The sequence below is a fragment of the Schistocerca serialis genome, chromosome 4 (genome assembly GCF_023864345.2).
Source record: "Schistocerca serialis cubense isolate TAMUIC-IGC-003099 chromosome 4, iqSchSeri2.2, whole genome shotgun sequence".
In the NCBI taxonomy this organism is placed as follows: Eukaryota; Metazoa; Arthropoda; class Insecta; order Orthoptera; family Acrididae; genus Schistocerca; species Schistocerca serialis.
Window position 1 is genome coordinate 186430208 of NC_064641.1, and position 16504 is coordinate 186446711.

The 16504-nt window shown below is 45.4% G+C and overlaps 1 protein-coding gene across 2 annotated transcripts in view; it reads left to right on the top strand.

The window, feature by feature from the left end:
* The window catches only part of LOC126473828 (sialin-like), a 114230-nt gene that overhangs the window by 50687 nt on the left and 47039 nt on the right, over positions 1–16504 (top strand). For both annotated transcript variants that reach the window (XM_050101149.1, XM_050101148.1), the window contains one exon: positions 8024–8108. In XM_050101149.1, the coding sequence (XP_049957106.1) occupies positions 8024–8108 (85 nt within the window). The remainder of the gene's footprint in view (positions 1–8023; positions 8109–16504) is intronic.

Below are 16504 nucleotides of genomic sequence, written 5' to 3' on the forward strand. Positions count from 1 at the left end.
TGTAGTTGATACTGATGGAGTCTGGAATTCCTGTGTGATGGTCTGGATAGCTCCTATTACACATTACGGCCCTGTTAAACTGTCGGCGATCTCTGTCAGGCACAGACGAGGTCGGGCTGTACGCTTTTGTGCTGTACGTGTCCCTTGCTCTAAGGCGCTGCAATCATGGACTGTGCGGCTGGTCCCGGCGGAGGTTCGAGTCCTCCCTCGGGCATGGGTGTGTGTGTTTGTCCTTAGGATGATTTAGGTTAAGTAGTGTGTAAGCTTAGGGACTAATGGCCTTAGCAGTTAAGTCCCATAAGATGTCACACACATTTTTTTGTCCCTTGCTGTACGCGTCCCTTCACGTTTCCACTTCACTATCACCTCGGAAACAGTGGACCTATGGATGTTTAGGAATGTGGAAATCTCGCGTACAGACGTCTGCCTTAAGTAACACCCATCACCTGTCCAAGTTCGAAGTCCGTGAGTTCCGCGGAGCGCCCAGTTCTGGTCCCTGATGATGTCTAATGACCACTGAGATCAGTGATATGGAGTCTGGAAGTAGGTGGCAGCACAATGCACCTATTATGAAAAACGTATGTTTTTGGTGGTGTCCAGATAGTTTTGATCACATAGTGTACATATATAGACAAACAAATGATTATAATTTCAGGAACATTGGATAATTTATTCAAGAGAAAGAGCTTCACAGCGCCTTGGCCCACCTCCGGCTGTTATGCAAGCAGTTACACTCCTGGAAATGGAAAAAAGAACACATTGACACCGGTGTGTCAGACCCACCATACTTGCTCCGGACACTGCGAGAGGGCTGTACAAGCAATGATCACACGCACGGCACAGCGGACACACCAGGAACCGCGGTGTTGGCCGTCGAATGGCGCTAGCTGCGCAGCATTTGTGCACCGCCGCCGTCAGTGTCAGCCAGTTTGCCGTGGCATACGGAGCTCCATCGCAGTCTTTAACACTGGTAGCATGCCGCGACAGCGTGGACGTGAACCGTATGTGCAGTTGACGGACTTTGAGCGAGGGCGTATAGTGGGCATGCGGGAGGCCGGGTGGACGTACCGCCGAATTGCTCAACACGTGGGGCGTGAGGTTTCCACAGTACATCGATGTTGTCGCCAGTGGTCGGCGGAAGGTGCACGTGCCCGTCGACCTGGGACCGGACCGCAGCGACGCACGGATGCACGCCAAGACCGTAGGATCCTACGCAGTGCCATAGGGGACCACACCGCCACTTCCCAGCAAATTAGGGACACTGTTGCTCCTGGGGTATCGGCGAGGACCATTCGCAACCGTCTCCATGAAGCTGGGCTATGGTCCCGCACACCGTTAGGCCGTCTTCCGCTCACGCCCCAACATCGTGCAGCCCGCCTCCTGTGGTGTCGCAACAGGCGTGAATGGAAGGACGATTGGAGACGTGTCGTCTTCAGCGATGAGAGTCGCTTCTGCCTTGGTGCCAATGATGGTCGTATGCGTGTTTGGCGCCGTGCAGGTGAGCGCCACAATCAGGACTGCATACGACTGAGGCACACAGGGCCAACACCCGGCATCATGGTGTGGGGAGCGATCTCCTACACTGGCCGTACACCACTGGTGATCGTCGAGGGGACACTGAATAGTGCACGGTACATCCAAACCGTCATCGAACCCATCGTTCTACCATTCCTAGACCGGCAAGGGAACTTGCTGTTCCAACAGGACAATGCACGTCCGCATGTATCCCGTGCCACTCAACGTGCTCTAGAAGGAGTAAGTCAACTACCCTGGCCAGCAAGATCTGCGGATCTGTCCCCCATTGAGCATGTTTGGGACTGGATGAAGCGTCGTCTCACGCGGTCTGCACGTCCAGCACAAACGCTGGTCCAACTGAGGCGCCAGGTGGAAATGGCATGGCAAGCCATTCCACAGGACTACATCCAGCATCTCTACGATCGTCTCCATGGGAGAATAGCAGCCTGCATTGCTGCGAAAGGTGGATATACACTGTACTAGTGCCGACATTGTGCATGCTCTGTTGCCTGTGTCTATGTGCCTGTGGTTCTGTCAGTGTGATCATGTGATGTATCTGACCCCAGGAATGTGTCAATAAAGTTTCCCCTTCCTGGGACAATGAATTCACGGTGTTCTTATTTCAATTTCCAGGAGTGTATTTGGCTTGGCATTGATCGGTTGAGTGATTGGATGTCCTCCTGGGAGATATCGCGCTAAATTATCTCCGTTTGACTCTTTAGATTGTGAAAATCCAGAGATGGTGAGAGGGCCCTTCCCATATTGTTCCAAATCTTCTCAATTGCTGGATAAGCATTAGAAACTCTCCGCATGTGCGGGCGGGCATTACTTTCTGAAATGTTGCCATGAAGAGCAACAAAACGGGGCGTAGAATATCGTCCACGTCCCACTGTGCTGCAAGAGCTACGCGGAAGACAAACAAAGGAGACTTTCTATGAAAAAAACGACACTTCACAACATTTCTTGTGGTTGTCGGACCGCATGGCGGACTACAGACAGGTTGGTAGACCACTGCTCTCAGGGATGTTCCCAGAAACGTCTTTGGCGTGGAATCTCACTGAACAGAGTATAATTGTCTTCAGTGATGAATCCGTTTCGAACTGAGCCACGACGACCAGCGAAGACGAGAGTGGCGCTGGACTCAGCGCATGCCCATACCATAAACCAGATTTTGCCAGACTTTGTCATTGTTCGTTGATCTGTTACGGATATGAGTATTATTTAATGGAGCATAAGCATTTCCGCGACATGAAGATGCCTGGCACTGGGGACCGTTATTGACCAGCGCTTTCTGCCATACAGTGCTACAGTTGGTCCTCAAGTGTATTCTCATTTGGTTGTCACACAGCATTTCAGTGAGCTACCGCCCTAGCTCCCTCATAACAACTGACGCTGTCATCATTTTGCACATGCTAGCTAAGGTATTGGAATAAGCCAACATTCCTTACAGATCCATCTTTAATTTGAAGCATTCCAACAGTAGCAAACGTTTCTATGTACTCTATCGGAGCTCAGACTGACGGAGACGATCATATTGCACGTGGGTCTGCCACTGCAGTTTCGGTCTTATTGAAGCAGCAGTCGTGAAATTATTAGCACAGAGCAAAGACAGAAGTATGTTCTGCTGCAGATGATGATGTACAAGATTCAGCAGCGTCATGTGGTCAGCAAGTCATGCTTTGTCAGACTGGATAAAACGCAGGGTGCAAGTGTTATCCAACTCCACATCCACAGGCGCGAGACGTCTGGGTGCGGAGTTGGCAAAGTTTACTGTAATGGCTTGATTAAAAATTGTCTTTAACTAAAAGATGTCGTAAAAAGCTCGTAAAAACGAGTGCCTTTACAAACGAGTTCTACAAGAAGCTTAAAAACAAGTGTAATACATAGATGAGTTCGGATATTAAAAACGATATCTGTAAACTTCGAGGTAAAATGTTGTGAGCTAAGCTTTTATGAAACTTAAAGGAATTTAAACAAAAAAAAAAAAAACACAAGGAATTTACTCATTAGTACTATCGGCTATTAATTGTATCATGTCCTTTAAAGAAACCACACTGACATACAGTTGTCAAGGATTAATGTAAGGTAAAAATATGGCATTTTAGGATAGACATGTGTTACAAAAAGCTTTTGAGCTGATCTAATTAGTAATTAGTAACTGAGGCAGTAAACTATGTTTAATATGAAACTTCCTGCAGGATAAAACTGAGTGCCGGACCGAGACTCGAACTTGGGACCTTTGCCTTTCGCGTGCAAGTGCTCTGCCATCTGAGCTACCCAAACACGACTCACACCCCGTCCTCACAGCTTTACTTCTGCCAGTACCTCATCTCCTACTTTCCAAACTTTACAGAAGCTCTCCTGCGAACCGTGCAGAACTAGCACTCCTGAAAGAAAGGATATTGCGGAGACATGGCTTAGCCGCAGCCTGGGGGATGTTTCCAGAATGAGATCTTCACTCTGCAGCGGAGTGTGCGCTGATATGAAACTTCCTGGCAGATTAAAACTGTGTGCCGGACCGAGATTCGAACTCAGGACCTATCCTTTCTTTCAGGAGTGCTAGTTCTGCAAGGTTCGCAGGAGAGCTTCTGTAAAGTTTGGAAGGTAGGAGACGAGGTACTGGCAGAAGTAAAGCTCTGAGGAGGGGCCGAGAGTCGTGCTTGGGTAGCTCAGATGATAGGACATTTGCCCGCGAAAGGTAAAGGTCCCGTTTTCGAGTTTCGGTCCGGCACACAGTTTTAATCTGCCAGGAAGTTTCATATCAGCGCACACTCCGCTGCAGAGTGAAAATCTCATTATGTTTAATATGTTTTAGAGATTATGCAGGGCGCAGATATTTACTCCTTCATTGAAGAAAAACAAAAATAACACCAAATTTGTTTACGAGTTATCGATAGCTTAATATTTACTCAAACTGAGAAAGTAATGTTTATGAATTTCAACAGGAAAGCAGCTACTTGCCAAACATTAGGTTTAAGAAATGTTTTTCAATAAACAGCAAGATCCATTTATGATTAGAACATATCTCCTTGAAACGGCTGTCCCAAAGATACCTATTCCGTTATCGTATCGTAGCCTTTAACTACTATAATAATGTGCTGCATGTCTCTGAATGAAGAATTTGGTTATACACTGATGGGAAAAAAATCGCACCACGAAGACGGAGTTGTGCGAAATAAAAGAAATTTGGTATGCGTGTTTCTACTCTGAAAGGTGATGTCTATTCTAATTTCTCGCCAATTGCGTAAGAGTGGCGCTAGTAGCGCCACTATGAAGACGAAAATAATATTACCTTTAAATACACACTGTAACGACCGTGAACGTTAGTTACCTTTGAAATTGGATGTGGAGAGTTGCTGTTCGTCAGGAATGCCTTTAAGGTAACAAAGACGCGTTATCAACACCTCACTGAGTTTGAAAGACGTAGTGTAACAGAGCTGATTGTTTCTTCTGCGATACTGCAGAACGACTTGGCAGGAACGTTGTCACTGTACATGACTGCTGGCAGCGGTGGTCACGTGAATGTAGGGTCCAGGCAGACCAGACTCCAGACGGGCACGTGGCACTACCGGGGGGGAAGACCGTCGTGTTTGGCGTGTGGTTGTGGCACATCTTACTGCATCCGCAGCAGCAATTTCAGTGGCAGTTGGCACCACAGTGACACAACGAACCGTTACAACTCGGTTGCTTCGAGGGCAACTACGAACCAAACATCCTGTCGCATGCATTCCACTGACCCCAAACTACCACCATTTGCGACTTCAGTGGTGTCAAGCGAGAGCTCATTGGAGAGTAGGAGGGAGGTCCGTGTCTGATGAAAGCTGTTCCTGCTCAGGTGCTAGTATTGGCAGTGTACTGGTTAGAAGGAGGGCAATCACTCTGTCAGTGAACTAGACACTTTGTACCTACACCTGGGGGTAATGGTCCAAGGTGCGATTATGCATGACAGCAGGAGCACGCTCTTGGCTTTCGAACGCATTCTGACTACAAATTTGTGCGTCAGTATGGTGACTCGAGCTGCTCAGCTGTCACTCATAAACAACATTCCACAGGATGTTTCTCAGATGGATAACGGTCGTCCACATACCGCTGTTGTAACCCAAGATGGTCTACAGAGCGTCTACTTGTTGTCTTGGCATGCTAGACCACCAGCTCTGTCTCCAGTCGAGCACATATGGTATATAATCGGACGACAACTCCAGAGTCATTCACAAACAGCATTAACTGTTTCTCTATTGACCGACCAAGTGCAACAGGCAGGGACTCCGTGCCGCAAATTGATATCCGGTATGTGTACAAAACAATGCATTCACGTTTGCGTGCTTGCGTTCAGTATTCTTGCGGTTGCACTGGTTATCAACACTTTGCCGTCCGCACGTCTCGTACAAATTTATTCGCTTCGCGCCGGCAGCGCTAATTCGGATTACTTCGCTTGTCGCCGGCCGCTTGCCACCTTCCCGTTGATGACAAGCTTCAAACACATTGACTTTTGCGCACTTTAATTTTCCGGAAATCCTCTATTTTGGTGTATCGGTCCACAAACTCGAATTTTCTCTGCAAGTTCTACACTGTTATAATAATTATCCATGCAGAGGTGATGCCACTTTCCATCAGAAGGTATCAATAGTTCATCACTGTTTTTGCTAAAGGCTGTCCAGCGCCGGAATATATCTTGAATGAGGAAATTTATCCCGTAATCGAATCACACAGCGTCCGAATGAGTATGCCGTATTTCGTAATTTTCAACGGATTGTAAACTTTAAAATTTAATCGTCCACGCCACGATATCATTCCTTCATCAATAGAGATGTTTTGACTTTGATTACACGTTTCTTTAAACTTTTTGGAAAAATAATCAATTCAGAATTGCGCTTTGACAAGCCGGTCGGCATTATCCGGTTTATTGTTGCTGCCGGAAAAATGTAAAAATGATAATATTTGTCAGAATCGGTTGCGGGACATCGTTTTTCGAAATATCGGTGTGTCTATCAACGGATTCGTTGACCAATAATCATCGATCCTTGCTTTTTTTTACAGTTCCTAAGGATAGCAAGCCCAAACCATTTTCTAAGTTCGGGTCCTATAACGTCGACAAATTTTTTTAACCTACCTTTCTTCTATTGCAATTTTGACCGTAGTACTTGTTGGTTTCGTTGCTAATATATTCAAATAGATCGTTCCCTATATATAATTACATGATATCTTCGACGCTCTGTGATCTTTGGGAACAATTTTTGGAGCCGGGGATCCTCCAAATTTATTATTGGTCCTCGGTAAATCAAAGTCTGACCACTGTACACTGCCTTCTTCCTCTGATTCAGCCGAATCAGTTGGCAACCGTAGTGTTCGCCGAATTCTTCTTGCACGTATTTCACTAGCTTCCTACGATTCTGCTTCACTTTCGTTTTTTTTTATATCTAATGTCTTTTTCCTAATCGGTCAAGTCGTCCGGAACGTCAGACAAGACTTCCGGGCATTCATCGTAAATAATCCTATTGTCTCTTTTGACCACCATGATGAAAGGGCACAAGTACTTGTTGACGTGTGTAACTTATTGTTACCTAAACAAAACACCAACAGAATGCAAAAGATACTAAAGTGCTGTCGCCGGCCAATGCGTGATACTATGCTCACGACACCACTGTGCTGTCGCCGGCCACTGAGCGATACTGTGCAGACGACACCACTGTGGTGTCGCCGGACGGCATAGTGTTAATGTACCAGCATTTCACATTTGCAATGACTTAACTCGCGCTTACACTAACCTGTCATCATGCGTCTGATAATAAAACGTCTTTTCCCAAAAATGAACAAAGTACTAGGGAACTCTTATTCGAATAAGTCACATTACGCAAATCGCACAGGGAAATCTGCTGGGATTCTTTTACCCTTGGGATAATTGAAGAAAGAGATAATTTTACAGTACACCGAATCGCGTGGTTCCTAGTATAATCAGTTTTCAAATTCCGTCTCCAGATGTATGAGTCTTCCACCGAAAGTCGGACATCTTTCTTGAATTTCTACGGCAAGGGATCCTCGTTTCCTTAGAACCACTTAGACACTGAATAATAACGCCCAGTTCGCAGTCGATATTCCCGCCACAAGGTTAGTGTAGTTAGCGAGTGGGCGCTAATATTCGCATCCAGAATACTTCCCGGTGTTTGTTTTCAATTTATCTTTGCGCGTCTCACGTATTAGCTCCTACGCGTCGGCTGTACTGACGCCTGCGCTTTAATAGAGCTAAACGGAAGGGAAATGAGGATAACGAGTTTGTTTAGTAGACCAATTACTAGTCGCACGTCCCAGGAGTCTATCTCGTTACATCTCAGAGATAAAGTGCAAGCTTGAAAGTTTCTCATTTAGTTATTAACCTCTTTCTTTCTTGATGTTGTGAATAATAGATTAGTTTTCGTTTATGTACAAACACAGGAGTTGTTTAGTTTTACTATAGGATACGCATTGAAAAAGCATCTGTGTAAGTTCGTTCACGGTGTTTCTCATTTCTCAGGGGGTGACTTTCCCAGCGATACAGCTGATGATCTCCAAGTGGGCACCTCCACAAGAGCGCAGCCGCTTCTCCATCATCTACTCTGGTAAGCCATGCCGACAGCTTTACAATGACTCTTGTATAAGCAAAAGAAAATCTCTAGTCAAATCACATAAAGCGTGCACTATATATCAGAGCATAAATTTGTGTACAAGTTTTTCCTTCAAATAGCTATTTATGTCACTACCGGAACATTGACCTTTTCTGATGGGACACGGTTACATTTCATTAAAGATGCAGGTTGACAGTGACACTGAAAGTACTGGAAAATTACACGTCCAGAGATAATTTCCTGTTAAGCTTTACAACCACGATTTCGTCTCCTGTGACCCCATCGACATCTCAGAATATCACTATCATCCTTCGACCTCAATTATTTGTTGTATGTACCCCTGTAATTTTTGTCCACCACAGTTCCCTCTCACCGAGTGAAGTGGCGCAGTAGTTAGCACACTGGAATCGCAGCCGGCCGAAGTGGCCGCGCGGTTCTGGCGCTGCAGTCTGGAACCGCGAGACCGCTACGGTCGCAGGTTCGAATCCTGCCTCGGGCATGGATGTGTGTGATGTCCTTAGGTTAGTTAGGTTTAACTAGTTCTAAGTTCTAGGGGACTAATGACCTCAGCAGTTGAGTCCCATAGTGCTCAGATCCATTTGAACTGGAATCGCATTCGGCAGGAAGACAGTTCCGGCCATCCAGATATAAGTTTTCAGTGATTTCTCTAAATAGCTCCAGCTCACTGCCCGGATGGTTCCTTTGAAAGGGCATGGACGATTTCCTTTCCCATCCTTGAAACATTCCGAGCTTATGCTCCGTCTCTAATGACCTCGATGTCGACGGGACGATAACCTTAAATTTTCTTCCTTCTCTCTTTGGTTTCCTTTAATAGCAGGGTCCGCAGCTCGTTGTCGTGCGGTAGCGTTCTCGCTTCCCGCGCCCGGGTTCCCGGGTTCGATTCCCGGCGGGGTCAGGGATTTTCTCTGCCTCGTGATGACTGGGTGTTGTGTGATGTCCTTAGGTTAGTTAGGTTTAAGTAGTTCTAAGTTCTAGGGGACTGATGACCATAGATGTTAAGTCCCATAGTGCTCAGAGCCATTTGAACCATTTTTTTAATAGCAGATAAGTTTTCCCTCGATGTTTTTACTCTTGTCATGTCGTCCTATTCCTTGTTCTAGATAGTGTTTTCCACATACTCCTTTTGTCGCCGATTCTACGAATTAAGTCCTCAATCTTACCTTATTAATCCACTTCTTTTTTCAAGTGATATAAAGAGTTGAGCACTTCACAAAACGCAGAAAAACATACTGCGTACAGGCTAGAGGTAAACAAAAACATTTGTTCATATTTCAGTATCTATCAAGTTTTATAACTTTATTTGTCCAAAACTGTACACAAGAGTTCAAACATTTTTATTCGTTTTAGTACAGTTTAACGTGGGCACCGTTTGCAGTTCGGTAGAGTTCGAAACGATACTCCGCTTCTCGCCACGTGTTCATAAACATGACAAGTGTTATGGCCTCTATTGCGACGTAAATTCGTTGTCTCAAATCTACCAGATCTCGAACCTTTGTTCTGTAACTGTGTCCTTGACACTGCACTGCACTGAAATCTAGCACAGTCAGATCGGGAGACCGAGGGACCGGGCAATGGGAGCCCCCCTCCCCCTTCCGATCCAACACTCGGGAAATTTTTCATGGAGAAATGTGGTGCGTGGCCGAATACAACAGCTCAACCTACCGACTTGTCTAGCATCGCCGTCCGGTGTGGCCGTGCGGCTCTAGGCGCTTCAGTCTGGAACCGCGTGACCGCTACGGTCGCAGGTTCGAATCCTGCCTCGGGCATGGATGTGTGTGATGTCCTTAGGGTAGTTAGGTTTAAGTAGTTCTAAGTTCTAGGGGACTGATGACCTCAGATGTTAAGTCCCATAGTACTCAGAGCCATTTGAACCATTTTGTCTAGCATCTGCCTTTATGTTGAAGCAAGCATTGGCCGACGCCGGGATGGTTCCTTTCAGAGGGCACAGCCGATTCCCTTCCCCATCCTTGAAACAATACGAGGTTGTGCTCCGTCTCTAACGATCTCGATGTCGACGGGACGTAAAAGCCTAATTTTTCATCCTTCTTCCTAAGTCTCACTCTAGTGCCATAGAGGTTTCCCCCTAATGTCTTCACTTACGTCCTGTCGTCCGGCATCTTATTCTAGATAATGTTTTCCACATATTCTTTTCGTCGCTTATTCTACGAAGTAAGTCCTCACATCTTATCAGTTTAACTGTTCAAAAATGTAAAACTGTGCACTTCACAATAATCAGAAAAATACAGGGTGTCCAGGATGGAGATATGCAAAAACATTTGTTCATATTTCAATACCTGTTAAGTTGTATAACTTCATTTGCACAACGGTGTACATAGGAGCTCAAACATTTTTATTCATATTGGTACAGTTCAGTGTGGGGACCGTTTGTAGTTCGAAAGATATCGAAACGGTACTCGACTTCTCGCCCCATGTTGATATGCATGACAAGTGTTATGGCCTCTAATATGGCATAAATCCTTTGCCTCAAATCTGCCACGTCTCGAAACCTAGTTCCGCAATGTCCTTGACAAACCCCAATGCATGCACTGAAAATCCAGCGGCGGAGGCAGATCGGCAGTCCGAGAGGCCAGCAGCAGCAGGCAATGGGACCCCCCCCCCCCTCTCCACAATTTTGAGGAGATGTCTCATGGAGATATGTGGTAATATCTCCATGGGGCACCATACTGTTGGAAAATGACGTCCGGAGGCAACTGTGAAACTGCGTAGTTCGCTAACAAGTCGAGATAAGTGCGCCCTGCCACTGTAGACTCCATAAAAAGAAAATCGACGAATCGCAGAATGTTTATGTAATCAGAACCACACATTAAATTCTGAGGTGTCCTTTCGCACTCAGTCACCTCTGCTAGGGTCTCACTTACTCATATTTGACAGTTATGTCGGTTAACTTTGCCACAGATGTGGAAGGTAGATTCATCACTGAACAGGGGTGTACTGAGGTAGTCGTTGTTTTCGTTTGTACGATGCATCATTTCAACAGCAAAATCACGTCGTCTGCAGTGATCCTCAGGCTCAAAATGACGCAGAAGCTGGAGTTTGTAAGCATGCAACAGGAGACGTTTGTGCGTAATGTCGTGCTAGTTCCCTACTGGCTTGTCTAATGTATTTACGTGGCCTTCTAGCCAATGCTTCGCGAACACGTTCCACGGTCTCTTCATTCACATGCGTTTTAGGACGTTTTCCAGCATTTGAACGCACACTTCCCGTTTCTCGAAGAGTTATGTCCCCTTCATAAATGGATTTACGTGCAGGAGGAGCCACGTTTCATTTCCTTCTTGCACGCCCCTGAACACGTGTTACATACTTTAGCTCTGCACCTTTCATTGTTTCGTCTACTTGAAGTAAACATTTGAGCGCATGAGCCATACGACTCAGCGATTTTCATGAAATGGTAAGAATCACATTTTGGAGAGTGTCTCTGTCAACTGGATATATACTCAACAACATAAAAAATCGAGTTTTTTAGTTATAAGCATTGGTTTGTGTACACCTCTAGCCCGGACACCCTGTAGTATCGCACGACTACAGCTGCAACTCGTCACAGCTGGAATCAGTCGACTTGTAGAAATACCTATGTGTAACAGTTCATTGTCGTATAAAATGAAACAATTACCTAGGATCATTCGTAGGTGAGGCAAGTGGTAAATTTCGATACATTGGTACGATACTGATAAACATACGTATAACAATTTGTTGACATGTGTAATGAAACGATCACTCGTAAGTGATGCAGGTGGTAGATATTGATTAACTGGTATGATACTGTGGGAATTCAGTCTCTCTATTGTTCAAGTGCGTGTGAGTCATACCAGGTAGGACTATCAGGGGATAATGAGCGTATATAAAGAAACGAGGCACGAATGGTCACTCACGGGAGAGCGGCAAGTATATTTTGAATAACATGAACTGACTGACTGACTGACTGAAGATAGACATTCAGTATCATAAGGAAACTCACTCACTAAGTTTCGAGAATCAGTATTAAGTTAAGAATCAAGAGACATTCTTCAGACCCCCATTTATTAAACCCAGAGGAACGACGCAAACAGGATTAGACCCACTGCAACGTAGACATAGGCACTGCAGCAGTCGTTCTTTCTGTGCTCCTTGCGCGAACGCGCTTCTCAATGCAATGCAATGCCATTCTTTCTGCAAAATAGTCAAGTTGAGGTAACGGTGACGGAGGTAAATAGCGATCCAACACACTTCTCTCCAAAGTAGACCACAAAGGCTCAAGAATATTGAGATGTGGTGACTGTGGTAGCCAGGGGAGTGGCGACAATTCGTCCTCGTGCTCACAAAACCAGTTCTCGACGTTGCGTACTGTGTGAGCAAAGGGCCTGTCGTCTCGGAAGACAGCATCACGATTGGGGAACAAACATTGTATGAAAATGTTCTTATATACCTTGGCAGTAATGCCCCCTTGCAAAGTACCCACGGAATACTACGGTATGGCTGCCCAAATCATCACCGGACCGTTCCGTGTTACCCTCCGACCATTGCTCCATAGCCCAGGTTCTATGGTTTCGGCACCACGTTTTCGTGTACTGATCACTGGTGAGTTGTTTTTGGAAGTACAGCTTGTAACCTCCCCATCACTTATCGACCTTAACGACAGTAAAAACTAAAGCGCTTGTACCTAATGGAAATTTGGGAAAAGCAATCGTCACCGAAGTTAATCTGTTGGTAAAGAGAGAGAAAAGGGTTACATCAAAATGAAAGGAAAAATGCAAATGAAACAGGTGGAAATTAATTTCGAAAAGGGGTAAAGTTAATAAAGAAAATAAACGTGTGGTCGTTACGTTAACAATTAACTGGCGTTAATTAGATATTTGAGATTTGGGGAAGATCACGGTTGCCAGTCCTATGGACAACAACAATAATAATTGAAAAAGAAAGGTTATTGCACATATAATTGGTACTAAAAGCGTGGGAACTGAAGGTTGACACGTGTTGTGTGAAAACTGAATGTTTGTCAGAAGTAATAAATTTCGCTACACTCTGACTTAATTTAGCAAAAGAATTAATAAAACCGGAAAACAGATGTTAATTTAGTGACTGAAATTAATAGTGAACTTTGTTTCTGAAGCACTACGAAATTCAATAAAATAAGGTTAGTCTTGGGCTATCTCAACAATCATTTCAAAAGCTACTTGAATCTACGCAATTTAGAAATAAGAGATTTAACTTTGAACTTGAATTAAATGATTCTGAACAATTAACAATAGTAAAATTTAGTACGTACCAAGCTGAGCTGCAGTCACAGGTAAGCTAAAATATGGTAACAAAACTCGCACTCTTCATTTGTGCTTGTGTAATCTAAATATTGTAGCCAGCTATGAATACCTTAACTGAACTTTGAAATTAAAGCAGTGAAATCGAATGATATTACTTTAATGCTGACGTTTGAATTTCAACGACACTCGAGTTCATTTCGGAAAAGGAAGGGACCCTACTTGGTAATGCAATTGGGACAATGAGCAACAAAGGTTCATAACCTTTTTGCTGTATTTTAGTGATGCTAATGGAATAGTTTGAAAATCTGAGGTCTGCCATACAGTTCTAAAACTTTACGTGCTTTCAGTCTTCCTTGTTGGTTGATTGAAGGTTTGAAGTCGTCGATCGAGGAGGTGGCGACAGTCACTCATTGTCGGCCGTAGCTGTTGCAGAAGCTGGATGTTGGCGCGCCTTCTTCTCGACACGGTCATCAGGGGAAACGGGCTCTTGATGTGTGCCTGCTAATGTTTCCCGTCCGCGACACCATGCCAGAAACTATCATAGCAAGTCGAACGCAATTACATGCTGCCAAATCCTGGAAGCGCGGCAACTCGCGGGAGCGTCACTCAACAGACCTGCTCCACCGCCCTATTCCAGCCAGACTCCCCACTGCCCGCGCTCCACGCGGCAGAGTTAACACTACCAAAGACCCTAAACACTTTGGTTCTCCACACGACCTATCGATGTAATCGTTCGATAGCCTAGTTTTCCCTAGGCAAGACCCAGAGTAAAAATAGAAATAATATTTACAAAACAAACCAATTATACATCGACATAAATGCATAAATATATACATACAAATAGTAAAACAATTACAATATATAAAGACACGGAAATGTCATATCTTCAGATAACAAAATAAGGAAAAAAAATTATAGTACAATAAATGGAAATAGGAGGATATGCATTTCCAGCGTTACAAGCTTGCCCTGAAATTCCCTGCTTCTGGAGCTCCCATCGTGTTGTATCGGTGCTGACAGGCTTCGCCAGTACGATCTTTAGCTCTGCAGTGACTTTTGCAGCTGTCATCCTGCTATTTCTCGTCGCAATCCTCTTCAATGCCCATTCGTCGTAGCCACTCAACAAACACTATTGCCCGCGTTGTGACGTAGCGGATCACGTTTTTCCACTTTCCCTGTATGCGGTATAAACTTCCGATCTGGTACTTTTTGAAACACCAAACACTTCCGGCACCAACAGTTTGCCCACGTTGGAAGTCACTTAGCTCCGAAGTAAGGCACCCGCAACTACACAGAACTCTGCTCTGACCACGAATGACACCTGCAACGTATTGAGGACATTGCAGAGGGGCCGTTCGTGGCCAAATACAACAGCGCAGCCTACAGGCATAGCTAGCATCTGCATTTACGTTGAAACAAGCATTTTTACGGTTTTTCCATGTTTTTGCATAATCTCTGTATTGATATGTGGATATGATCCGCAGAACGTGCAAATAGCTAAAGTAAGCTAATCAGCAGTACTGGAAACTAATGTTAATGATTAATGAAAACCATGACAGTTGTACTGGTACACATTTTCTGTGTCAAAAACCGGTTTCTTTAGTCAGAACCTGATGGAGCTGCCGAGTTGTGACAGTATCATATTCTAGTAGGTCTAGTTCTCTTGATAACAGTCATATAAATACACTACGGGCCATTGAAATTGCTACACCAAGAAGCAATGCAGCTGTTAAACGGGTATTCATTGGACAAATATATTATACTAGAACTGACATGCAATTACATTTTCACGCAATTTGGGTGCGTAGATCCTGAGAAATCAGAACCCAGAACAACCACCTCTGGCCGTAATAACGGCCTTGATACGCCTGGGCATTGAGTCAAACAGAGCTTGGATGGCGTGTACAGGTGCAGCTGCCCATGCAGCTTCAACATGATACTACAGATCATCAGGACTAGTGACTGGCGTATTGTGACGAGCCAGTTGCTCGGCCACCATTGACCAGACGCTTTCAGTTGGTGAGAGATCTGGAGAATGTGCTGGCCAGGGCAGCAGTCGGGCATTTTCTGTATCCAGAAAGGCCCGTACAGGACCTGCAACATGCGGTCGTGCATTATCCTGCTGAAATGTAGGGTTTCGCAGGGATCGAATGAAGGGTAGAGCCACGGGTCGTAACACATCTGAAATGTAACGAGCCGGCCGTGGCGGCCGTGCGGTTCAAGGCGCTGCAGTCCGGAACCGCGTGACCGCTACGGTCGCAGGTTCGAATCCTGCCTCGGGCATGGATGTGTGTGATGTCCTTCGGTTAGTTAGGTTTAAGTAGTTCTAAGTTCTAGGAGACTGATGACCTAAGATGTTAAGTCCCATGGTGCTCATAGCCATTTGAACCATTTGGAATGTAACGTCCACTGTTCAAAGTGCCGTCAATGCGAACAAGAGGTGACCGAGACGTGTAACCACGCCGGCCGATGCGCCAGTATGGCGATGACGAATACAAGCTTCCAATGTGCGTTCACCGCGATGTCGCCAAACACGGATGCGACCATCATGATGCTGTAAACAGAACCCGGATTCATCCGAAAAAAAGACGTTTTGCCATTCGTGCACCCAGGTTCGTCTTTGAGTACACCATCGCAGGCGCTCCTGTCTCTGGTGCAGCGTCAAGGGCAACCACAGCCATGGTCTCCGAGCTGATAGTCCATGGTGCTGCGATAAACCGCAATCGGGATAGTCTACAATCCGAGCTTTATCAAAGTCGGAAACGTGATGGTACGCATTTCTCCTCCTTACACGAGGCATCACAACAACGTTTCACCAGGCAACGCCGGTCAACTGCTGTTTGTGTATGAGAAATCGGTTGGAAAATTTCCTCATGTCAGCACGTTGTAGGTGTCGCCACCGGCGCCAACCTTGTGTGAATCCTTTGAAAAGCTAATCATTTGCATATCACAGCTTCTCCTTCCTGTCGGTTAAATTTCGCGTCTGTAGCACGTCATCTTCGTAGTGTAGCAATTTTAATGGCCAGTAGTGTATTCTGCCGAACCCCTGGCAGAAGCAAGGCGAGTAGTCTGATGTCCACATCACGCCGTGTCGCATGCACTTGCTGCTCGCCT